Here is a 13339-nt window from a genome sequence, read left to right as displayed (position 1 = left end):
TGTCTACTGCCAAGAACTTTCAATGTGCCTCAGTGCAAAGCTGCTGCACATTTGTAGCAACAATTCTGCATTGACACAAAAGCTCCAGCTGATACAGAGCTACAGCCCATTTATTCAATAAATGCCATGTGTGGCAGAAAACTAACACTGCACATCACCTTGAACACACAATTCCCACAGTGGAGGTATCATGCTGTGGCGATGCTTTTCTTCAGCAGGGATAAGTAAGCTGCTGAGAGTTAACGCAAGGGTGTATGGAGCTAAATACAGGGTGATCCTGGAAAAAAACATTTCAGAGGCTGCAAAAGACTTGAGACTCGGGTGGAGCTTCACCTTCCAGCAGGACAGCAATCCAAAACACACACCCAGAGCTACAATGCAATGGTTCAGATCAGAGCATATTTATGTGTTTGGATGGTCCAGTCAAAGCCAAGAACTTAATCTAACCCTGTGGTGAAACTGCTGTTTGGAGTGCTCTCCATCCAATCTGACTCAGCGTGAGCTATTTTGCAAAGATTTCAAGACCTGCCAATAAATGCATCTTTCCACCTCCCAATTATACTTTGTGCTGGTCTGTTATATAATATTTCTAGAATATCTGTTTCTAGTTTTAATGTGACAAAACACCTCTGCAAGCCACCCAAGGTTTCATTATTTAAAGACACATAATACAACCTTGACCCCACTCCCTGGATGGTTTCACAGCCATTCACACCTTTAAACGTGAGAACTAAAACTTCTGAACTAAAAAGTGACAACAACCTAAATGACTCACAGGATGGAGGGATGGGTCCATGACTCATGCAACCGTTACAGTCATATTAATATGATTGTTGTAAATTACATGCCTTGAGCTGCCAACTCATGATCAGTGCTCAAGCAGCTTTTTGTAGTCTATGTCAAATTGTATTAGCTAGACACCAGCAACTTTAAGTTTAGGTTTCAACTGTAAATCCCTTCATATGAGTTTAGGTTTCTTGCTCTTAACAGTCTGCTCCTGGGCTGGGCTGCATATTCCATATTCTCCATATGCTGTAATGGTTGTTTTTTTTTTTGCACTAAAATTGTTTGTTTCAAACAATTAATTGATCATTTCTAAATGCTTCCCAGAAACTTTCACAGCCTTCATTTGATGAATGCCTGGGTCATCTGTTCTAGATCTCAGGAAAATGACAACATAGTGGGTCGTGGATGTCAAGAGTTTGAATCAAACAAGCTCTTTTTTTCTAATCAGTGTTTTTCATTGACTGGTGGATCACACAGATTGTACAGTATATATAAAGACTAAGAATAATTAAACCCATTACCTTTTAGTCACTTTCTGTTAAATTTAAACCTGATATGACTTTTGAACTTGAACACAACACTGAACAAATCCCCAGCACATCTATTTGTTCTCTTGCTTTATCCTCAAGGAGCTCTGGGAGAGGTTCTCTGCTTGTCCCCTTGAAACCCCAGGATGTCTCTGATGAGATCTCTGATCAACCAGAGCAGAATCTCTTGAAATTGCAGGAACATGAGAGCCTTATTAGCCAGGTGCACACGGCTGACTTTGAAGCAGCAAACTGACTTTGTAAAAACAGGATAATTAAAAAGTAATTCTGCAAGAAAACTCACATGACCAATCTGCTACCTCACATTTCATGCCTTACTATATCATCATCATAAATATATTTATATTGAAATATATATATTCATCATATACAGTATTCCTCTTATGCCTTTAAGGTAGTGTACAATTTAGGCTCAGTGACAACGAGAGCTCACTCCAGAATACATTTCAATAGATTTGAGCCTTCTACAAGAGCGATAGATTTCATTTATTGATATGGATATGATTTTTGTTATGTAAATAGAATTTCATATGTTGTTCAGGATTTGTTGGGGTCCCAAATGCAGATAGGAGGATGGTAGGATAATGGTTAATGAATGATTTTAAAAACAGAATTAAGCAGACAGGAACAGACTGGAGAAAACAGCAGGATCTGACAAAGAAGTAACTAAGCCCAGGAGTATTTATAATAGGAGGTGTGCTTCCTGAATGCTACACAGGTGAGTAAATTAACAGATGAGGAAGAGGTGTGAGGGACTGAGAAGCAGAGGCGCTGAGGGAAAGGAATAATAGTAGAAAACCAACGATGCTACAAAGGGATAAAACTACCAAACTAATCTCAAAATTCCCCGGATCATGATTTCAATTAAGTAGCTTATCAATTGCTAATGTTAATAATCCACTGTTTTATGAGGCCCTATGCTTACAATTCTCTACATGTGTTTATGTGATTATCTTTATTCTGTTTCTGCCCACTCAGACAAACATGCTGAAAATATTTTATCACTCACTAATTGTCCTTTGTCAGATTGTCTTTTCTCCCACATGTTCTTCGTTTTTTCATACTGATTATTTTGTCTGCTCCTAATTTTCCACTATTCATTTATTTATTTATTTAACCTATTTATTTAATTATTCTGGTCTGATACTGATTATTTTTTCTTTGACCCCTGCTCTTTTTGTTGACCCCTACCTTTTGGATTTTATTTGACTTTTGTTGTGCAACGTAATGAAATGATCAGTTTTATTTATTTTATAATGTCTTCCTGAGGCCAAACTAATTATCCTGAATATGTAAACACTTCCTTTGAGTATAATACTACATATCTTAATGAGATTAATGTGACTGTATTGGCTTAAAGTTTATCTGTGTGTGAAACTGGGAACGGGTTGACTCATGCAATTAAACCTCATAAATACTGTCCTTCATAGTCTGGTAAAACTTGAGTGTTGATCTCGCTGAGAACTTAAAATGAGAACTGAAAGGAGTGGTGATCTCAGTACTGCATGTTATGACCCTGCTTTATTGGGTCGAAGAGGATAAAAGAGTGAAAAGGGGAGCCGAAACATGTATTTAATATGCTTGAGCTGAACTGAGATTTAAGGCTATTCACCTGAGTGCCTGAACATGCTAATCTGAGTATGTCATGTTGAAATTTGCTTCTTTTTTGAGAGGATTAATCTGCATCTCTGGAAAGAAAACATTTCTCACAGTTTCCTCTTGACACAATGTTCTGATTACATCACATTTGCTCTCATGAAGCAGAAAGATTAGCATTATATGCATTATCTCAAATCAAAGAAGCTGAGTGAAGAAGCAGCAAAAAAATAACTAACTAACTAACTGAGAGAGAATCAGGCATAGTTCATAAATCCCCTGTCAAGCTGCTGAGTGAGAATGATTTTTTTGGTATAATTGAGTTTAGGTAAGGTCTAGTTTTAGGGTCTGAATTAGCATTAGGCCATAAAATAGAAATGAATGAAAATGAATGGAAGTCAAAGAAGGACAATGCAAATTCATAAAGACAGTGTGTGTGTGTGTGTGTGTGTGTGTGTGTGTGTGTGTTTGTTGTGTTTGTTAATTCGTACCATCATTCCTAACCATTTTAGGCCAAAATTCCATACTTTTTCTAGACTCAAATTTCCAGCCATTTTCAGGTCTTCTTAGCAAACTTTGAAAATATATAAACAAAACTTGACATTTGGCACTTGACAATTTATGGCAGATATTAGAGTGGTCAGGATTTGATGGACAGATGGTTTTTGTAAACAGTGACATAGAATTTATAAACCCAAATATTTATCCAGACCTGGAAAATGCTGTCCTCAGTTTTCAAACTTTTCTGTACCTGAGCCTCTCAGACTTTGTTAGAGCATGAAACAAAAACCATCAAAATTTATTCGGATGTTTGGATGATTTTCAATGTTGTATCTGTAGCATTTCGACAGATATAAGATCTGTGCTTCAAAACCAAAACATACAGTAAAAAAAATATTTCCTGGTTTTAAGCCCCTACATTTCCAGCATGCAACATTTTAAATGTTAAAATTGAACAAATGCTTGCTTTCTAAAGACATACGGACAGCAAACATATAGCAGTACACCTAGAAAAAAACTGTAGAAAGAAGGGCTCATAAAGAACTCAACAAGGAATGTAGTGTGTACACCTAACCTTCAACTTTATTTATTGTTTCTAATGACAACTGAGGGAAACAAGTCCAGTTTTACAAACACCCCCAACCTGCAAGGACGCCAATTACCCTGAGGTATTGCTACCCTCCTGGAACCACACAATCCAGGACAGCTCAAAATGCTTTTTGGTCAATGCAGTAACTGGTCATAGGTGGTTTAGTTGCAGAAGAGAAACATACTCAATGTTCACTTGGTGATCACAATGGGGTAGTTGAACAGTGTTTACCTGTTAAAGGTGATAAACATTTTAGCTGGATTGAACAGTGAAGGATTAGTTTCTATAAATTTTTCTGCAAAAATCAAACGTTTTGACGGGTTCTATGCTTTTTAGGAAACACCAAAATTGTCTGATTTAGTTTTTATGAAAGCATTCAACTCTTTAAATTTGCAGTCTACCAACTGCAATGAAACATCTTTATACACAGCACCATGAAAATGTTTTTGTCCCCTTTTGTCACACGTAGTTGTGTCAGATGGTGAAATAAATTGTAATATTTATTAATACTTATCATTAATTAAGAGAAACAAAAAATCCATCCCAACTTGATCCTGTTTGAAAATTCACTAGTTGTGCCACCATGAGCAGCAACAACTTCCATCAAGTGTCTGGCATAACTTACACGTTTCTTGGTGAAACGTATAGATTTCTACTGTTTGAATACCCGATAATGGCACACATTTTTTTGAAAACAAGTTTCATGGTGTAAACATCCCGGTCTCCAGTTTTTATGTGTAGACAGGAAAAACAGAATCTTCCTGTATGGTGAAGCCCTGGCACCTGTGCAGTATGACTGCAATCAGTGGGAATTACTGTACAGCAGAATGGATGGCGACCAGTTTAAAACCCACAGAAGAAGAAGCTATATTAACAATAACAATGGCAGATTGCAGAGTACTGTTTGTGCTACTGACCTGTTCTAAAGACGATTCTCCAACAAAGTGCAAATTTTTTTAATGTTTAGTTTCAAAGAACATAATGCCTACTAGTGGCATAGCAGGGGAATTACACTGTTTACCTTTCTACTATCGTTGCGTTCACAGAGATTGTATTTAAAATGTTGTCAGGTAGATGTGTTAACAGATACAAAAAACAATCCCGTTCTCAATGGATCGTTGTCATGTGCATTGGGGCTTTCGAGAATAAATGATCTGAGTTAGATCATTACACAGCACCTAAGTCAGATTTGAGACCAGGTTTTAACTAGGCCACTCTGGTATTTTTGAGCCATCCAGAGGTGGACATGCTGGTGCAGTATACCAAGGGTCCCTGAGCTTAAGGTCACAAAATGATGGCTGGACATTCTGCTTCGGGATTTTCTGTTAGAGAGCAGGATTCATGGCTCTAACAAGCCAGTCTGGAGTGGTAACCCTTTCCAGACTAATAGATAGCAGTGACTTTGTTTCTCATTTGTTTTTGAAACTCTTTAAATTGGGGCATCATGTCTAGCTTTTTAAGATATTTTACTCTATTTTAAGTTGTCAGAGAGGTTCTATATAGCTGATTTCTTGATTCTACAGGTCAGCCAGTAATCAGGCCTGAACCTGTTTGATATTATAATTCGACCGATGATCTGAAACATTTAAAAAGAAGAAGAAGAAGAAACCTGTTAGGGACAAGTATTTTTCATGGCACCATATACACTGTACCAGCAAATCAATGATATCTGCAAACACAATGCAGCCCATTCCCATCCTCCACAATCTGTTATCATTAATTAACCTTGCGGTAAACATCTAGGAGACTGATTGTCTTTCAGTATGAAGAAAATTTGCACATCTTTTTTTTCTGAACACAATGAGCTAAGAAAAGCAGGAAGATTACTCTTGCAGTTATTGAAAATAAAAAGAGAAGAGGCCACTGTTTTATTTTGTGAAACATAGAAATTGAAATGATTTGTGCTGCCAGGTGCTACATGGTGACAAGACAAAAACAAAGGATTGCAGTAACAAGGATTCATGCATGGGAAAGTGATTGCACTGAGGCCTTGGAAAATATTTGACAATAAAGAAAAATAATACATTTAAAATGGGACCCTTTCAGCTTCCACATCTTCTAATAATGAGGAAAAAAAAAACTGTAACCTTTTTACATTATAATCAAATCATCCAAGCAATCACAAATGTTTGATACTACCCTAATGCCATGTACACTGCATGTCATGCATGATCATATTTCCTTTGGGCCTACAGTTCAAAATCAATAGGAAAATGGGTTATCCTTTCTGTACAAGCAGCATTCATCATAATAAAAGCTGCACAGTTGACGGGTACTCATGTCAAAGTCATTCTCACAGGAGCCCTGATGTGATTGGCACTCCATGCACTGATTACTATATGACAGAGCAGGAAATGGGTGACGTGTGCCACAGTTTCCTCTGTGCGGCTGCACCTGTCTATTGTTTTTAATTCAACACATAATTTGACAGCATATGTGTTCGATCAGTCGGAGCGAGATGCAGACGTATAATTAAAACCAGGCGTAGCTGCAAGTCGATGCTCTGTCTGCTGTTACACTCCATAACCTTTGTCAGCACCACTGGCTCGGAGAGTTGTCAAGCACGGTGCTTTATGACTGCCAGAATGTAGAAGTAATTAATTAAAAAAACAGCGTAGGCATAAAAAAAAGCAGGTGAAAACAGGCATGCCTCACATAGTTTGTATGCAGGTCCCATAGCAGTAAAAAGCAAAGAATACACATGGGATCCGTGCTTAAACAACAGACAGTCTAAATGAGGCTGATGTGTCAAACATCAATTGATTGATAGAATGATTGATACTAAATTTGTAGGTAATTAAACAAGATTTAGAGATAAAATACCAAAGATGTAGAACAGAAATATATTATATTCTCATAAAATACATTTATATTTGTATTTAATTACTTTACCAAATTATTTAGATATGTAACATTTTGGAATAAGCTAGAATTGCCACAATAACCGAACGATTTTACAATATTATTATTAAAACACAAATAACGCAACAATGGAAAAGCTATCTGTGAAAAACTAATGCACTATTGTTGCTTTCAGATATGTCTGACCATATTCCACTGTTTATTAAAAAACCCAAACAAACAAAGGAAACCAGCACCAACTGTGAAGCACAATGGTGGGGGTTAATTATTTGGCCTTGTTTTGCACTCATAGGGCCTGGGCACCTCGCAGTCACTGAGTCAAACATGAACTTCTAAGTCGGATTGGTCGAAATTGAGTCATACATGAATTAAAACTCTGTTGCATAAAGATTAAAATTCGTCAACACAAAACAATGTGATTGTTTAATAAATGATGACCACATGGACATCTGTATTGTGTTTTTACATTTGGGAAAGGCTTAAATATTTCTATAACCAAATAAAGATCAGATCACTTTCAACGTATCTTGATATCTAACAACCTTTTAGCTAAAAGGTGGTTTACAGATTTTTGGCATCACTGTTCACACTGGTCACAGACAACTAAAAGTCACTTCATTCCAAAGCAACAAAATAAAAACATATTGTAAACTCTGCAAAACCAAACCGATAGTTAACCAATCTTAACACCTAAACGCTGATGTGATGGGTTTTCTTTCAGCACAAAAAATTAGTGCTGGCTCACAACATTATTTGAATACAACATGTATCAATATCCACATTTTTGTGCTCTACTCTGCTTGGTATTTTTGTGTGTATCTGTGTCCCTTTGAGACAGAGGTGTCCAAGTGAGTAGTTTTTCTCTCGAAGCTTCAAAGAAGATTTAGATTTAATCTAATGAGGCTTTTAAATGATTTAAAAGTGTTCTTTACAAACTCTGCATTGTTGTTAACCTTTTTGGTTTCATATTTATGAAATAAAATGACTCTAAAGCCCCACCAGGCAACCAATTGTGGCGTCAACCAATTGTGGCGTATTTCTTTTCTGCCATAGAAACAATCATAGAGTTTCAATATTTTCATTTATTACCAACTCTAAACATTTATAATATTGCATAAATAAAAGTAAGTGTGGCTGAAAAGAAGAGGAAATATTTTATTTATATAAACAAAATGATCTGTGGTGCAGTTGGTAGCACTGTTGCCTTGCAGCAAGAAGGTCCTGGGTTCAATTCCTGGCCGGGGGTCTGTCTGCATGGAGTTTGCATGTTCTCCCTGTGCATACGTGGGTTCCCCCGGCTTCCTCCCACAGTCCAAAGACATGCCTGTTAGGTTAATTGGTCTCTCTATGGATGAGTGTGTGCATGGTTGTCTGTGTGTTGCCCTGCGATGGACTGGTGACCTGTCCAGGGTGTACCTTGCCCATAGACTGCTGGAGAGATAGGCACTAGCTTCCCCACAACCCAATATGGAATAAGCGGTAGAAAATGACTGACTGGTGTTTTGCAGAATGCTATGGGAAAGGATTTTAATAAACAATTACTAAGTCTTGTCTTTATATGTAGGTCCACGGTTGTAGTCTATCAGAATAAATGTCCTACTTCTCTCTCCCTATGTTTAGAGATAGTGTTAAAACCAGGCAATGCATCATAGCTACTGCTTAAAGGGCTGAAACTTCCTTCAAATAAATTTAGCAGCTCATTAAAGACTCAGTCTAAATGGCAAAGCCTTCCAGAGAGATTACAGCACTACCATGTCATTTATCTCACGGAATAATATCTGGCATCTTCCACCTGGTCCTCACAGAGGAACTGAAGGTACCACACCCGAGCAAGATGAAGCATAATTACTTCAAACCTCTGGCTTTAGAGTTGGATTTAACTCTGCCTCTGCAGTACAAACTCACTGAGATGGGATTAAGACTGTGTGTGTACTCCACTCATATCTGCAAATATGTTTACTCCTCAAAATTCCCATTAGGATGACATGAAATCCCTCCAGAACTCAAATTAAGTTCCACCAAAATATTTCCTCAAAGCTTTCACATCACCTTTGAAAGGTAAAAGCCAAAAGAGCATTTATACCTCAATAAAATTTTCAAGCGACTCGTATTCCTAGAAACCTGATTTCCAGCATCAAATCCCACATCTTACCAATGAGGAGTGAGCGCCCATCTCCGAGAGGGTAGCGCTGGTAGCGTGGCACAGCAAACGGTGGCAGCTTATGGAAAAGAGGCTGTAGTAGGGGCTCTAGTCTGGAGGCTGAAGGGTCTGAGGGATAAAACAGGTTGAAGATCTGGGAACACGCTGGATGAAGCTGGCCCACTGCAGAAAAACAGCAGAGAGGTATGACAATTTGGTGGGTAGTTTTAAAACTTGCATCTAAAGTGCTGTGTTTCAACATAAAACTTTGCTTAAAGGGGAAATGTCATGCAAAGTACACTTCAAAACATTTTGTTGTGTACTTGGACTTTGCGGGACTGCAGAAATGTTTAATTTAGTCTCTCCAGGTGCTTCATAGATAAATTCATTTTCTGTTTGGGCCATGTTTTTTAATGCATTCAGTTTATTATATTCTATGTTACATTTTTTGAACTATTACGTCAAAGTATTCGCTATAGAACAGCTAAACAAGATCATGGATTTCCGGCTACCAGTTTCACACATCCGCCATTTTTATTTCTCTTTGCAATTTTGAAGTCCAAGCTCAAGTATGCTGAAGCTGCAAGTGGATATGTCTAAATGGACGGTTGTTGGGTGTATTAATCCACACCCTTTCATTACACTGTCCCCCAGCATCATAACTTCTTCAAAGTTTAAAGTACACGCCTTAATGTATTTGGTATGGATGGTGAGGGTGTAAAAATATTAATAATACACCAATGCGATGCATTCATTTTGAAGGCGTGGTTCTGCTGGTTCGTCGTCTTCATTCTCTTCTCTTCTTATATAGAGAACAACTGAATTATTTAAGTATGAAAAAGAAGGATTGTAAAGCATCATATGTTCTCTTTAAATGAGAGAGTGGATATTTTTGCCATAATAAAGTTAAATTCTGGAAAATAATACCAACATGTCACAAAAGATTATATTATACATAGAAAAACTGGATGGATGGATGGATGGATGGATGGATGGATGGAAATAATTTTCATACTTGATTTTCTTTTATTCTCTTTATTTGGAACTGGAAAATATTTGAATCAAATTCCATATCGTCCCAAACACTTCCAGACTGATAAATTGGATCAACATCACAATAACAAATCAGATTTTAGTTTCTTTTTAAATCTACTTCAGAATTTTGTGCAGTTTAAAGCACACTAGAGTTTACTGACCAGATTTTACTGAGACAACAGCAAAAGTAAGAAAATACATTTTAGTTCTCTGTATGCCAGGGAAAGTGAAACGTTTTATTTTCAGCTTGAATCTTTTTTGTTTACTGAAAACATACAGTTTAAATTAAATTAAAATAATAATGGGAATGTAAAATTTTAGGTTTTACATGATTCTGATTCTTACCGTGAATGGCAGGCAACACAGTGCGTCTCATCGCCAACACCAGTCCCAGCGGACAGCCCAAAAGGAAGCAGTCTGATACCTCAAAGTCAAAGCGGCCTGGATTCAGCACCAGACTGGTGCTGCTGCCACCACGCACCTCCACACTCTCTTTCATCAAACTGGACATCGTAGAAAAAAACATGTTACCGTAATTACAGTGGAGGAAAACCTCTATATTGTTGCTTTTAGTCATGTATACAGCTACCATCTACTATGACAAGGAACAGTTTATAAGTCTTACCAGAAATTAGTCCAATAAACAATGTTAAAATATCAGGATTAGGCTGAAATGTTCAAAATCAATAAAGCCTTTGCTAAATCTTGGAATTCAATTTTTCTGTCTTGAAGCAGTAATCCTTTTACTTCACTCTGATTTAGATGTTGGGTGGATAGTTTTGCTACAGTAGCAGTCAGCATCGAGCCGTTATGACTCAGCCCCAGCAGCCCTTCACTCAGCCTTCAGAGGCTGCATCACGCTGACAGCTGTTTAAACAGCCGGACCAGTCACAGCAACATCCTCTGCTGCCGACTGACTCCATCATCTGCCTTAACCAGCCAACATTTTCCCATTAAGTCTACATGTGGAGGAAGGATTAGCCAACAGGAAAACTCAAATCAATAGCCCTTTGTTGCTTTCTGCGGATGTTATGGTTTTTGTGTTCTGTTGTACCTACTTTTTCACTTATTTCACATGATTTTTTTTAAAAATTTTTTTACTACAGTGGAACATTTTCACAGTTACAATCTTGTTCCAATTTTAAAGAGCGCAAATCTAATATACAGCAATATTTTGTTTTGAATAAAGATAACAGGGACTGGAGCAAAGGTCAGGATACTAGATGAAGAGACCTTCATCTTCTCCTGACATAATAAACTAAATAATACCAGCTCATGTTCACATTTTTCTTTAGTTAACCTTCATATTTTGGTTTTCTTTGGTTTTAGTGTTTTTTGAAGAGTTTTCCTGATTAGAATACCTATATTTCTACACTACAATGTGCCAAGTTCAAGCTAATAGCCACTCTTTTCTGCTCTTCTAAATTATACTGGATCATTTTGACAATCTTGGGAGAAACTAAAAAAAAAAAGTTTTTATTTTGAAGAATCAAACAGATGCTTTATGTTACATAACATAAAAGAGCACCCCAAGAAACTCCCCCTTTACAAATGGCTCCAATACATTAATTGTTTCAAATTAAAACAGCATGAAAGCATTTACTCTGATTATTTACATCATATTACTGATCTGACTTGGTGTTTTTCAAAAATCTACAGTGTTGTGGAAAATTATTCGCCCCATGTTTTCTACAGTTATTTTTTCCATTTTTGTATCATCAAACAATGATACCCCGAACAAATGAAAAATGTCAATATCTAAAACTATGTTGGCCCGTCTTGTTAAATCATGAGTTAAGTGTGATTAACTAGAATTTTTGCTCCAGTTTAACCAGCCACAACCAGGCATGTCAAGCCCGCGGAATGGATAAAAATCACTTAAATAGAACCTGAAAACATGAACTAGACTATAACATTTCAAAAAGCAAGCATCCAAAGAAATTCGGCAACGTTTGGTAAGAGTTACAGATATTTGTGATGCTTTAGGATTTCAGTGCAAAGGGGTGGCCAGGCTCCCCAAATTACTCCAAAGAGCACATAAAACGACCCATCAAAAAGGTCACAAAGCAACCCGCAAAAACATCTAAAACTGCTGCAGACCTCACTCGAAGTCAGTGTTCATGATTCAATAATAAGAATAAGACTGGGCAAAAATAGCACCATACTGAGAGTTCAAAGTCTAAAATCAATGCAACCTGGACAACTTGCAGTAATAGATGCAATTTTCCTCTATATCAAAAAATCATAAGGAAGAGTTTGTCTGGCCCTTAGTTCATCACCTAAAGCTCGGGTTAGGCAGAAGGACAACGAGTACCAGCAAGTCCAGCTCTGAAATGCTCAAAATAATAAAGGTTTTGGAGTGGCCTAGTTAAAGTCTGTACATAAACTTGATTATGATTTGTGGTATGACCTCTAACAAGACACATATGCTCAAAGATATTGTGGATTAATTAAAACAATTCTGCAAAGAAGAGTTGGCTAAAATACCTTGATAATGATGTAGAATACTCATCACCATTCATATATGGCTGTTGTTGCCACCAAGGGTGGCATAACCAGCTATTAGGTTTAGGGAGTGATCACACTTTCACAGAAAATAAGTTTAAAAAAAATAATAAAACAATAACAATAATTTGCTAATCTCAAACGTTTACTGTAGGTTTGGCAAATAAGCAAAAACAGAGAACAATCTGTGAGGAGGTTAATACTTTTTCACAGCACTGTGTGTCTTTACCAGATTACTTTTCCTAACCTCTTTTTGCCCTGTGGTGTTCAACTTTGCTTTGCTTTTGTCTTGCTGGTTATTTTTTCCAAGCTTTTGGAGTTTCTTTTTGTTTGTTAGAAAAAATGAATTCGCATTGAAACCTTCTCATTTCGCGCTTACTTCGATGTCCCAAAACAAAAAAAAGTGTACTTCTCCTACATTACTTGTGAATCCAGCTTTTTAAAAAACTGGTCAATCGAAATTACAATAGGGAATATACTTTTTGGACATCCGTTTCGACAAAATAAGATAAGAACAGGACTCTTTCAAAGTTTTCATTTACCAGTTTTTGAGTTTAACTTCAAGTGTACACTGCCAGTCTTTGGACTCACTTTTGTCATTCCATGGCTTTTCCTTATTCTTTTTTTACTTTATACATTCTAGATATATCGTAAAGACATAAACACAATGAAGCAAAAGTAAATTATGTAGCAAACAAACAATTGTGAAAATGCTCAAAACATCTTTTAAATTTCAAATTAAAAGACCACTGAATCAGAAGATGTGTCTAAAAATTT

At 36.9% G+C, this 13339-nt stretch overlaps 1 protein-coding gene across 2 annotated transcripts in view; it reads right to left on the bottom strand.

Moving 5' to 3' along the window:
• Positions 1 to 13339, bottom strand: part of pitpnm3 (PITPNM family member 3) — a 174539-nt gene that overhangs the window by 20367 nt on the left and 140833 nt on the right. For both annotated transcript variants that reach the window (XM_047391842.1, XM_047391841.1), the window contains exons 9-10: positions 10403 to 10560; positions 9035 to 9205 (exon numbers count right to left, since the gene is read on the bottom strand). In XM_047391842.1, coding sequence (XP_047247798.1) covers positions 9035 to 9205; positions 10403 to 10560 — 329 coding nt within the window. The remainder of the gene's footprint in view (positions 1 to 9034; positions 9206 to 10402; positions 10561 to 13339) is intronic.

The sequence above is a fragment of the Girardinichthys multiradiatus genome, chromosome 18 (assembly GCF_021462225.1).
Source record: "Girardinichthys multiradiatus isolate DD_20200921_A chromosome 18, DD_fGirMul_XY1, whole genome shotgun sequence".
NCBI lineage: Eukaryota > Metazoa > Chordata > Actinopteri > Cyprinodontiformes > Goodeidae > Girardinichthys > Girardinichthys multiradiatus.
The sequence above is the reverse complement of the archived record's forward strand: the minus strand, read 5'-3'. Positions and strand labels throughout refer to the sequence as shown.